At 38.6% G+C, this 12,595-nt stretch overlaps 1 protein-coding gene across 1 annotated transcript; it reads right to left on the reverse strand.

Annotated features, from left to right (window-relative positions):
• Positions 1-91: 91 nt before the first annotated feature.
• Positions 92-10,828, reverse strand: LOC310997120 (complement factor B-like). Its single transcript, XM_083986736.1, has 18 exons — positions 10,298-10,828; positions 9,647-9,853; positions 9,362-9,547; positions 9,056-9,235; positions 6,020-6,106; positions 5,505-5,644; positions 4,367-4,511; positions 4,146-4,277; positions 3,673-3,780; positions 3,334-3,468; positions 3,018-3,124; positions 2,718-2,850; positions 2,424-2,562; positions 2,244-2,320; positions 1,189-1,289; positions 915-1,047; positions 639-688; positions 92-493 (listed from the first exon to the last, which is right to left on the reverse strand). The coding sequence occupies exons 1-18, from the start codon at positions 10,371-10,373 to the stop codon at positions 326-328; spliced, it is 2,304 nt and encodes a 767-aa protein (XP_083842862.1). The 5' UTR covers positions 10,374-10,828; the 3' UTR covers positions 92-325.
• Between the last annotated feature and the right edge of the window lie 1,767 nt (positions 10,829-12,595).

A 12,595-nucleotide genomic window follows, 5' to 3' on the forward strand; every position in this document is an offset into this window, starting at 1 on the left:
TTTATAGATAATTACAGTAAATGCTAAATAAATGAAAAGGATAACAGTCAACCAACTGCATGTAGGCTACTTGTGACTTTTTGAGAATGGATGAGGGTGATCTTTTTTATTATTATATTGATGCTTTTATTTAAGTGTTGATGGACTTACATATACACATAGAGAAGAAAAAGTTTGAACACAATGTTTCTTTTGTACCTGTTCAACTCAGTCTGAAAAAAATAGGTGACTGAATGTTGGACAAATTCAGTCAACTGCAATAAGCACACACTACACAATAAAAAACTGAATTGTCAAAACAAATCACAGGATGTAACATTCACTTTCACAAAAATGGAATTGACGTGTACTCATCACTGTCTTTTCCAAGTATTGATTTGAGGAAAGGGATAACCTTGAAAATATCAAGAAAGAAATCTACCTGTGATTTTTTTGTGTTATCTCTACCATCCTTTTTGCACTTTTCTGTGTTTCCCCAGCTGACCACAGCAACCTGTGAAAAAAATCATAAAGTCAACTCACAAAGTATTATTATATTACCTCATTAAGAAAAAGGTTTTATCGACCTTTTGATAAATATTTTTGGTTCTCATCTGTGATGTAATGTTGAAAGCATGGGGGGGAAAGTGATTGTTCACCTGCACTGTGCGACCATTATGGTCCTTGTAAACAGCACCTCCAGAGTCGCCTGTCCCAAAAAATACAGACACACATGGTCACACCCTTGTTCTTCATATTTTTAGTGTACCAAATGCATCTAAACGTAGATGTTATGGACGAAAGGAATGCCATTTCCCATTGTCACAATAAGAAAAAATACAAATGTTGGTGAAATATCCTGAGCTCCACTGAAAAAGCTCCTCTGCACAGCCTATAGGCAAGTACCTTTTGTACGTGAAATACAGAATACATACCTTTACATGAGATGCCATTTCTATGACCATCCTTAGGAGCACTGCACATGAAGTTATCAGTCACAGCAATATCTCTCCAGTTAGGTGCTGTTATATGATTTGGCGTTTTTGCACCAGTGATGCATGCAGATCTCTGCATGGGAGAGTTGGAAGACAAAATAGTTTAGAGCGACTTTTTAGTTTTTGAGTGAAAAATATAGATAGTAGGCAGCACAATGGCAGCACACACACACACACACACACGAATGGCACGGCTCAGAAATCTAAAACTCACACTATTGCCAAGATGGACCCAGGTATCTTTATCTATTATTTCTCTCGATGTCTTGCGCAGGAAACTGACTAATTCTGTACGATCTCTCAGAAGATGTTGCTCTGTATTTAGAGAACAGAAAAATACATTACAAAACACAACATTAATACATTAATTGTCAAATGGTCATCAATTATACCATCTGTATGAAGCATCTGTAAAAAAAATTATAAAGATTTATTACATGATATAATCTAGTAGTAAGGTTTATTTGATATGAATGTCTTTTTGTTGTATTTATGTATTGAAGGAAAACTTCAATATTTATTTTTCCATATATCTTTCCATCTACAAACTGCCACCTTATCGTGATGGAGGGGCTTGAGCACCCGAATGATCCTAGGAACTATGATGTCCAGGGTTTATTGACCCTGGTAGGGTCTCCCAAGGCAAACAGGTCCTAGGTGACGGGTCAGAGCAGTTCCAAAGCTCTAGATGACGGGAAATATGACAAGGATGTTCATGTTGCCCAGATTGGCATCACCGGGGCCCCACCCTGGAGCCAGGCCTGGGGTTGGGGCTCACAAGCGTGCACCTGGTGGTCAGGTCTTTGCCCATGGGACCTTGTCGGGCACAGCCATAAGGAGCGAAGTACCTTCCTGTAGGTCCACCACTGAGAGAGGGTTCATGAGGCGTGATTGGGAGGAACGGCCTCTCTGATCTGAACCGGAGTGGTGTTTTGTTGCTGGACTTCTGTGCTAGTCACAGTTCAAGCATAAGGGTGTCCATCAGTGCACATGGCACCAGGACACCCTAGGCCGGCGGTCAATGATCGACTTGTCATCTGACCTTCGGTCACATGTCTTGGACAATGGCTGAGCTGTAAACTAATCACCACCTGGTGACTCTATCAGTCATAATCATCATGTTACTAATTTGTGACTGTCATAGTGAAAAAAAACTTTTACATTTACAAAAATTAGCCTAATCAATGAAGAAAACACAAAATGTCATCATTCTCTTTCTTTGAGCATAAATGCTAACCAAGCTATGTTGCAACATTTTGGTGGAGTTACCATGTTGTTCACAGGTAGCTTCAGGAGGCAGTCTTAAAGCAACGTTGGTCTCCACGGTGCAAGGTAAGCAAATAGGTCTGAGTGAGAAAAACAATGACATGAAGTGGACGATTTCCCTTTCTTCATAGTATGAACTGCTTTATCAATAAATCCAATCAAAAATGCGACACCAGTTCCTACCTGGACTCATAAGAGATATGAACTGCTTCTGTGAGTTGCACAAGAGCCACATCATAGTCATAGAACTCCGGCACGCCCTGATCCCTTTTAGAAAAAACATCATAGTCTGGGTGTAGAAAATACTGTTGAATGTCTTTCACTGAAAAAGACAAAATGAGAAAGTGTTATTTATTTCGTAAAATGGTCACGTACTGTAGTACACAAATATCCATTACAAAAGAGAAAAGCTAAACTGTATACTGTAACATTAAATTTTTATGGCTCCATGTTCAGATACAGCTGAAGAAAGCATACCTCTGCCGGTTCCATCATCAATCTCAACAGTGATCTGTTCATGATAGGTACCATTCGGGAAGCAGTGGGCAGCAGTCAAGACAAACTTCGGACTCACCAGAGAGCCAAGGCAGTATGTTGTTGATCCATCTCTCTTAAGTTTTTAATGATGAATAAATAAACAAATACAGCTTTTTAGTTAGATAAGACTCAGAAGAAGAAAGCAATTTGCTGCTCTCATCAAATTAGGGCTGTAATCTTCTTCGTCAGTGATGGATTGTTTATTTGATAAGGGTCAATGAAATAAGACAAGGCGCTCACCTTAATTGTAATGTATGCCCACCATGGATACACATCCCTCTTTGGGCCATAGCTGTCCTCATCCAACTCTTTGTGAAGACCACAGAGACCCTTAACATCATCATCATCTGCATGACAAAAAAGATAAAAACGTATAACCTGTATTCACTCTTGATAGATATTACTAGATAGATAGATAGATAGATAGATAGATAGATAGATAGATAGATAGATAGATAGATAGATAGATAGATAGATAGATAGATAGATAGATAGATAGATAGATAGATAGATAGATAGATAGATAGATAGATAGATAGATAGATAGATGTCTTACCAATCATTTCTTGAAAGACTTCACGTAAATTCTCAATTTTATCCATTCTGAAGTAATGCCTACCACCGGTCCCTGTTGTGAGTTGCTGCAGCTCTTCATCAGAGATTTCACCTCCAATGCCAAAAACGTAAATATCTGTAATAAAATCAGGGTAATTATGGTCTGCATTAAAACACGTTTGTTGCTCAAACTGCGGATCTTTACTGAAAACAACTGAATATTGTTTACTGACAATATAGCATGTGTCTGTGAAGAGGAATCCAAACAATGGCAGTATTTCTAGATAATGAGAATCAGTATGGCATCAGAAATCTGCTCATCATTAAACTAAAAACCCACCAAGAAATTCAGCCCTTGGGTGATTATCTCCAACTGCATGGTCCATGTATACCATGTTCTTAATTTTTTGTACATCTGCTGCAGGTGAACCTCCCATGTTATAAGCACCTGCAATGAAAGAATCCACCATGTTAAAATGACAAGAAAGAAAGAAAGAAAGAAAGAAAGAAAGAAAGAAAGAAAGAAAGAAAGAAAGAAAGAAAGAAAGAAAGAAAGAAAGAAAATATTGTCAATTTTTTTCGGGAAGATTGAAAATGTATTTGGCAAGAATTGGCTGGTATACAGTATGTTCACAGTACCCCCTCCCCACCCTGCCCCATGAGGAATATTGAAATGTACTTGGAGTTGAGTAGTTTGGCATGGGACTGGACCTTTGTGCAAAATCTGGTGATTTTTCATGTAGGGGAAGTAGGATTATCTAGGAAGAAGAAGAAGAATAGGCCGGCAGTTTACGCTGACTGGCCCCTAATTACCGTCAGTAAAAAGAATGATGACGTGATGATGTGTCTTAAATTCTTCTGCTCCGACTCGTTCCTTTATGAAAGACATTTTTCCCAAGAAGTGCTCAAAGACTTTTGTCAGATCAGTCCCAGCAGTGTTTTGCTCTTTGAGTCCAAACACAGAAAAACAAATTCTTAGCGTCAAGCCATGAATTAAAACAGCATTGTCAACAACATCTCTCTGTTTGACTTACCATCCACGTCAAACTCTTCCAGCTTTGTCTTGACTGTTATGGGATCGACTCCAGCACCTAGATACTCAATAATGTCGATCATTTCATGTATTTCCGATGAGAAAAATACGATTTCATAGTTTGGAGATGTAGAAAATACAGCAATCTGTGGAGACGAAAAGCAAATCTTTAACCAGGAACAACTTTGCAAAACACACATACACTTGTGGAGCTGCTGTGATGCATTTCATTAATGCAACACCTCCCTAACTGCTTACAGTTGTTATTTTGTTGAGCACTTGATTCATTTATCAGCAAGAGGAGTAACCTACAGTGTGCACTGACAACGAGCCGAGAGGCCTCAAGTCTATGATGTAAATTCATGATGAAATTTAATTCTAATGGGCTTTTGTCCTGACAACCAAATGGGACGGGATTGTGTTTGTTCATGTTGTGTATGTAATGGTGCCAAATGTGTTTCTAAGAGTGTGTCAAACAACATGAAGTTCTCCATAAGTCAGACATCACATCCATTCAGATATAAAATGGTGAAAAATGTAAAACGCTGTTGTAAACTTTGATGTATAGGTTTCTAAATATCTACATGACATTTCTGACTCATAAGTAACCCCCCATGACTGACTTTTATTTTATTGTAAGATCAAGTGATTGATTAAATGTCCAAATTGGTCACACTAACTGCTTTATGTCTAGATAATATGTTTTGCAGCTCAGCAAATGTATTGCCAACATCCAGCAGCAGTCTGTACTTTCCAGCATGTACATATTTTAAACAAAACTCATAATAAGCAAAAATAAGCCACCAGTCACCTAGCCAACTAGTCACCTGACATTGTAACTGGCTGTAAATCACAAATTCTGCATATTGTAATTAGAGAGTTATGTAGCTATGTCTTATAAGAAAAAAACACTGTCAAATATATCTGAGACTCTCTCACATGTGTTTTTATTCATCAAGAGGAGAACTGTTTTCTTCTTACTTTTGAAACTAATTTCTCGATCACATTTTTTGCATCAGTCAGTCAGCAAATGTATTGGCAACATCCATTAGCAGTAGTCTGTATACTTTCATACTGAGTTATGTAGCTATGTTTTTTAAGAAAAACACTGTGATTTTTAAGAACTGTATTCTTCTTACCTTTGAAACTAATTTCTCGATCACATTTTTTGCATCGGTGATATTTTGCTTGGTTATGCTCTCAGACATGTCCACACCGATATAGATGTTAAGCGTGCCATTTGCTGTGATCTTCACTATTCTCCCCTCCTGTGTGACCTCTGTACAATCAAAAACAAATCACAGTTATTTTGCGATACACATTATATCCCATGTTTATTTTCTATTGCCTCTAAAAAAAGAAAATCATGACGGAAGATACATAATACACAACACAATATTTTCTGCATTGTTTTTCATGTAGGTAGATTCTTTGACATATTCATAAATATTGGTTAGTTTTTACAAAGTTAACTAAGAAATAGGATAAATTATCAAATAAATTATCAAATTACTATTGTTTTCTTCTTAGTTCAACAGAATGTGATGCATCTTACGACTTCTTGTAATAACAAACATCATCATATTGGATTGCTATTAAATTATGATTTTATTTAGGATCCATCATATTAGGCTTATTAGTCATAGTTACTTACCGGTGGGTGCTAAAGTGTCTAGGTTTGATTTGATTGAACCACCAAATGACTGTGCAACCTCCCGTGCAGAGTCATAGGTGTGTTTGTCTGCAAGAAGCAAAACAAAAAACAGAGGCAGAAAGAGAAGTTTAAATGATTGCAAAAAGGTAAAGGCAGAGAGGTAAACAGGAGACAAGGTACAAAGGTAACAGCAGGGCTGCACAATTAATCGAATTTTAATCACGATCACGATTTTGGCTGCCACGATTAAATTAAGATGATCGTCACGATTATTAACATGTAAAAAAACGGGCTGTGCTGCATATCAAATCAAGCGCTTTCTCAACCAATAGTCAGCCAACCACCAGGGGGCGAACGAGAGGTCAGGGCTCCATGAAGCTGCCTAACTAACAAGCGAGCGCATCCTCCCTTTACATGTTTACAGTCCAGAGTGTGTGTCCCGGCCGGTCAGTCGGCACCTTCAAATGCTGCTGTGCTGTCACCTTCTGCGCCCGGTGTTACGTCTCACTCCTAGACTGTATGTTGGGAGCAGACGGTGACAGTAGACATGACGTGTGTCTGTGTCTGGTCAGTCTGCAGCACCTCCAAAGGCTGTCTACTGTCGCCGTCTCTCTCTGGATCGGATCGAGATCGGGCTGCGGGGTGGTCTCGTCTCGAAGCTGGACCGAGACCCCGTCACCCCACGCGGCCGTTTTGGTGTTAATTACATATTACGTTGTGCAATTAAAACGTTCCGACCGTGATCATAACGGCCGGTAATGGCGATCCGTGACTGTTTTGGTGGCACCACAGTTGAGCTAGGCCGACCTGCTGGACGCTGCCTGTGTGAAAACACTTGGTCTGTTACAGTTTTTCTCTATTGGTTTGGCTCAATTCTTGAAACAGAAATTACATTCTCAAAATAACATGGACAAATCTCCAAACCACCTTGCAAATGTTCACAACAGAATGGCATTTCTCATTGATTTAATCAAATTGCAAATGTCTTAGTACATGTCTCAAGTGTCTTAGTGCATCTTTGCAAATGGTTATGTACAAGTACCCTAGAGTTAGCACAATGAGTATACATTTAGCACATTTTCCAAATGAATAGATCTTGCTGATCTAAGCTGATTAGTTGATTCTCAGTCTAATGGTTGCTCTCTCCAAAACATGTCAGCATGATTTCACTGTGTAAATCATCATATGCACAATAGTCTGTTCAACTGTCTAAATTAGTCAACATACTGTAGGCTAATACCATGAAAACCATATGAATTTCTTGCAGCATTTCATAAATTCATGACAGTAATTGACAGTCAGGTGAAATTAGAACTTGACTAACGAAGGAGGAGTTCCTACATCTCAGATGACCAATCAATCAGCTGTTTAGCTACCTGACTGGTGCTGTCTATGATTGTGAATGCTGCCAAACGCGTATATATAGAGCTTGGCTAGGGCCTGTACCTTTTGCAGTATAAACATGGAGGTACCTGGCCAAGAAAATTATCATGAGCAACTCCCTGCTCAAGGAAGAGGAAGAGGAGGAAGAAGAAGAAGAGGAGGAGGAGTGCGGATGCGTGTTTACTGCACTATAGGCTTGGTATATTTTTTCTGTTTTTTTTGTGTTCATATTTCATACATGTACAGAGAACTGTAGGCCTATACATTTTGTTTTTACAGTACATAATCTTGAGTTACTTTATGTAGGCTATATGTGAATAAAAATGGTTACAATTTCCTTGGCAATATGAGTGCAGTGTGTGTGATGTCAAACTTTGGAGGCTGCTCTTACTGTAAAGTCCTTTTCTTAGGTTTTATACGTCTCTGCCATAGTGACAAAACATCTAAGCATTTTGACTTGCAGTGCTCACAGAATGCCACAGGGATGATGCATTTTGGGGGCACTGACTACTTACATGAGAAAGAAGTTTGGTTTTGACACATAAGTAAACTGTTTTGGGAGAGATATGAGGTTCTGCAGCTCATCCATGGTGTTATGCTGAACCATCCAGTTTATTTTTGGTAAAAGCACTAAGTGAATGCAAATGAGCCAAAAGCAATTGAGAAAGATCTTTGCCATTTTGATGGTACTGACACTTTACATGGTAAAGGAATCTAGTTTTGAAGCATGTGTGAACAGTTTTGGGAGAGATATGCGCTTTTGCTAGTGAGCTGTAATGTTGTGCAGAACTGTAAGACTGTTTGGCCAAATGGTCTTATAGTTTTAAGAATGTAATTTCTGTTTCAAGAAATGAGCCAAACCAACAGAGAAAAACTGTAATTAAATGTTTTTAATTTGTTCCAAATGGCTGCTGAACCGTCCGTGCTGTGCTTTGGTCCATGCTAACCCTATATCTCTGTGTATCATTGATGGCAAAAATAAATTTTTACCTATAGCCTACTTTGAAATTACATTTCAGAGCCTGTACTTTCTTACTTTTATTTGAGTAAAGGAGTTGAATCAGCAGCTACTTCTACCAGATTTATTTTTTATTTTTTGTTTTTTACACAAATATCTGTATGCTACTGTACAGAATGACACCTCTGCACTCTGCAATGGCATTTATTTTTCGCTAGCCCTTTGTCTTGGGTAAATTTTATTTTAGGCTATTATTTATTTTTATTTTGAACTGAAAGCCTTGTTCACATAGCCTATTGTTTGTTTCAAATAGAAAGTGCAATAAAAACATGTTTTATCTAACATAATGTATAATCGTGATTAATAATCGTGATTTCAATATCGACAAAAATAATCGTGATTATCATTTTGGCCATAATCGTGCAGCCCTAACAGCCAACAAAAGTTCTTCCATGGGACAGGGGTTCAGGCTCAGCAGTTTCAGGCAGCGTTTACGTAAAGGAGGCAGCTGATCATCATGTATCTGCTGGTCTCACCAAACTAGACAAGCGGCAAAACTAAGAGTACGAAACTCGTCAGAATGATAATACTTTAAGTAATAAATAATAATAAAGTATAAACACAGATTGGTATGGTTTAAAAATAACTTTTTACAATGTTCTGAATAAATTTTGCTTCATAGGTATGAGTCTTACAGTAACATTCTGGTTCTGCGCCGGTCCACTGTCCGCTCTCCAGACACGTTCTTTCTTTTGACCCCACTAGAAACATCCCCAACCCATCACAGGTGTATCGTATTTTGTCACCAATTCCAAATCCACTGACCAATCTTGAGGCACCAGGTGGGACACCCGGATCAGTACAGTGCTCTCCAGCTGTGGTAAAAAAAATTTAAAAAAAGACACATGGCTAATTAATACAGCAAAAACAAATGAAGATGTATCCCCAACCTAAAAGACAAATAGGAGAGTGAGAGGAACAGATCACAGTTACAGACTTACTGTCACGGGTGCAGATGGGAGTGTAGCCGCTCCATTTTGCATTTGGTAAACAAACACGTCTGTATGAGCCCTGCAGTTTGTAGCCAGAGTAGCACTCATACGTGGTTTCATTCCCCACATAGTACTTGATCTGAGGAGGGTCGACGTCTCCATATTTCAGCACGGTTGGGTCTGGGCATTCAATCACTGCAACACAAAACAAAAGCACCTGAGTTGTCAAGTATAGAGCAGGCAACCTGGAGAAGAGTGAGAAACATAATCATCATCATCATCATCATAACTCACATTTGCATTTCTGTGGTGAATTTCTTTTGGGTGGTGGTCTCCATTTGCCATTATGCTGGCATGTGCGGATCAGATAAGGGTATGGAAAAAAGCCCTTGTCACATTTGTAGATCAACATGCTGCCAGTCTCTAGCTGCCTGGTCAGTGTGTAGGCACCGTTTTCAATTTCCATACCTTCCTCTGTGCAATCACACCGAACTTCACCTCCTGAAAAGAAAATAGTTTTTTGGCATCCAGGCTAAGATTTAGTATGATAATCATAAATTATAGATTTAATATTACTACATAATGACTAAACTCATCTTTATATGTAAAAATCAGATTTCAGAAAGAAAACACTCTGATTGAATAACAATCAAATAATATTTTTCGCCGAAATTTTAATGTCAAAACCAAAAATGCTGCAGCAAATTAATATTTCTAATCTGCATTATTTTTACTTCAATTCTTGAGCTACTGACAAAACACACATATTTGTTTTGAATGTGTGTAAAATATTTAGTTCATTATGGCTATTCTGTTACATCCTACAAAAAAAGCTTCACTTACTGACTACTGTGTGAATATGATTACATGACCGTTTAGCACAAATGGAAATCCACAATACTATCATACGTATTTTAGAAGTAAAAAGGAAAGAAAGAAACTTGCCCATGCAGAGGAGACATGAAAGAGCAGCAAACCAGCGCCAGTCGACATAAAATCCCATGGTGAACCGTACGATCATACAATGAGGAACAAACAGAGAGACCTAGCAGCCTTACATTTATTTCAAATTGGAAAGTGAGGGCTGAACAAACAAATGTGGTCCTGGTACTTATTAACCTCACGACAAATAAAAGGGGATCAATAGTGTGGGACAGAAATAAAGATTTCCTATTTCACCACTGCACAAGACCGCAATCAAGATTAAAATAATTAACCTACAACCAATTTGTCCAATGTAGAAATAAACTCAGCACTTTTAATTTGGATTTACTGTTTTACAATAAGTGTGAGAACATTAAGACAACTGTCAAAATGGAAAGAAATTTGCTTACTTAGCCGTTTAGCCTGAAAGGCCCACCGCATTTAAATACATTTAAAGCAGTTGAGTTTAACTGGTGTAGTCCAAATATTAATCAGGTTTTCTTTATTTTATGTATTTATTTTCCTTAACCTAAACTATAGTCTGTTTTCATCCAGGAATCCGCACCCTTTGTACACACACACAGTCACATACTGCACAAAAAACAACAACAAAACAAGCAAAAAGTAATTGTGAAATTAGAGCAAAGTACAAACACTTGCTTCATCATTTCCCAAAATAGGGAGGAGCTGTGGGTGTTGATTCAGTTAGCCTATTGACTGTGCCACATTTGATCAACTCCCTACTTTGTCCAGTTATCGCTCAAAGTTATTTGTTCTTGTTTCTTTTTAGTGTAAATTTCATAAATCTTTATGATTGGTTTGCATCTGTATGTCTTTTCAGATCCCCATAGGCTACTTTTTATTTATCTGCACAGTTTCTTGAAATACAAAACGTCCGTCAGTGTTTTCAAATGAATGCAAATACAGGAAATAATTTCCTAGAGCGTCTTCAGCTTCTCAAAACGCTTACATCACAGCTGATTTGGAAAATTGGGATTTTTCACAATATTGATGCAAATACCTCATCCAACTACACAGTGGTGCTTAAGTAAACATTGCGAATTACATGTGTTAACTGGGGGCTTTCCAGGTGATAGACAGGGACTGGATATCTTGGCTATACAGATTTGTCTGTTGCAGTTCATATTGTGAACATCAGTCTTTTTTTTTAATCAAAATTGATTGAATGAAATTACATTCCAGAAGGAAAATAGTTTTCATTTTGAACATGTATCTGCTTTCTTCCCAAGTGAGGCTGATTACTATGAAACAGACCGCATGAACACTTTCATGCTTACAGTACAAGCAATTTGACCCCATGGCCTCTTCTCTAGTGCCTCCAGTTGGAAGAGCCTCGATCGTCACATAGTTTTTATTTTTCTCTCCCCATCGAACAGTTTGTGACATGTAAAAATAATAATAATAGGGCCTGTTTGTAAGAACTATTAAAGAGGAACTATGTAGGATTTGTAGCTCAACTATGCTACATTTTTACCTAAATTAAACAGTTTTGAAGTAACTGTGTTGGTTTAATAAATGGCTCAACTTGTTACTAGGGAGAATGAAGGGCTCTACTTGCGTGCCACTCGCTGTCTCTTGGCTGAAAAACAACTTTGCAAGCCGCCCGGGTGTCCCATCTCTCGTCTCTGCGCACCACGACACGAGCCCCGTAACCGTAATCTATTGTTTATGACAAAAGACTACATGTTATACCGCTCTATTATTATATTGATTGATTGATTGATTGATTGATTGATTGATTGATTGATTGATTGATCTTTTTTTTAAAAACCCTAGAATTTTGCAGTTGTAAAGAGAAAGAAATAAACCATGAGACGCCACTTGTTTTCAGTGTGAAGTAGCCTAGTGAACACATGAACCTCAGAGGAACTAAAAGGTTGTGTGTTGTGACTGCGGGCGGGAGTTGATTGAAACAGGTGAGTGAGTGTGCAATCAAGCACACCTGTTTCCAGTAGGCTACTAGACAAACGAGGCCACGCCAGTGTGTGTGTGTGGTGGGCAGCTGTTGTTGGAGCACCTGTCTTGCAGTTCAGCACTCTTGGGACTCTGGAGGGAAGAAGGTGTCAGCCGTGACTGGTTAGGGCCGCCGGCGACGAAGACAGCCAGGGTAGGCTAAGGGGTTAGCCATGGAGTTAGCTGTTGCAGCGTCGGGAGGGGAGGTTAGATACCTCCATCAGGGCCGGGCTGTAGTGAAGCTGTAGTTTCCCCGGGAGTTGGACGGCAACCTGGGAGGAGGCTGCCTCGCTTAGCAGAAGAGTTGAGTACTTTTTGTATTATCGATTCTATATATTCTAACGT

The sequence above is a fragment of the Trachurus trachurus genome, assembly GCF_905171665.1.
Source record: "Trachurus trachurus genome assembly, chromosome: 14".
NCBI classification, from domain to species: domain Eukaryota; kingdom Metazoa; phylum Chordata; class Actinopteri; order Carangiformes; family Carangidae; genus Trachurus; species Trachurus trachurus.

Coding starts and splice junctions, on each gene's coding strand:
- LOC310997120 (XM_083986736.1), bottom strand. CDS start 10,373: ATGATCGTACGGTTCACCATGGGATTTTATGTCGACTGGCGCTGGTTT. Junction 9,854..10,297: donor TTCATGTCTCCTCTGCATGG/GCAAGTTTCTTT, acceptor TTTTCTTTTCAG/GAGGTGAAGTTCGGTGTGAT. Junction 6,107..9,055: donor CGCAGAACCAGAATGTTACT/GTAAGACTCATA, acceptor TGCTTCTTGCAG/ACAAACACACCTATGACTCT.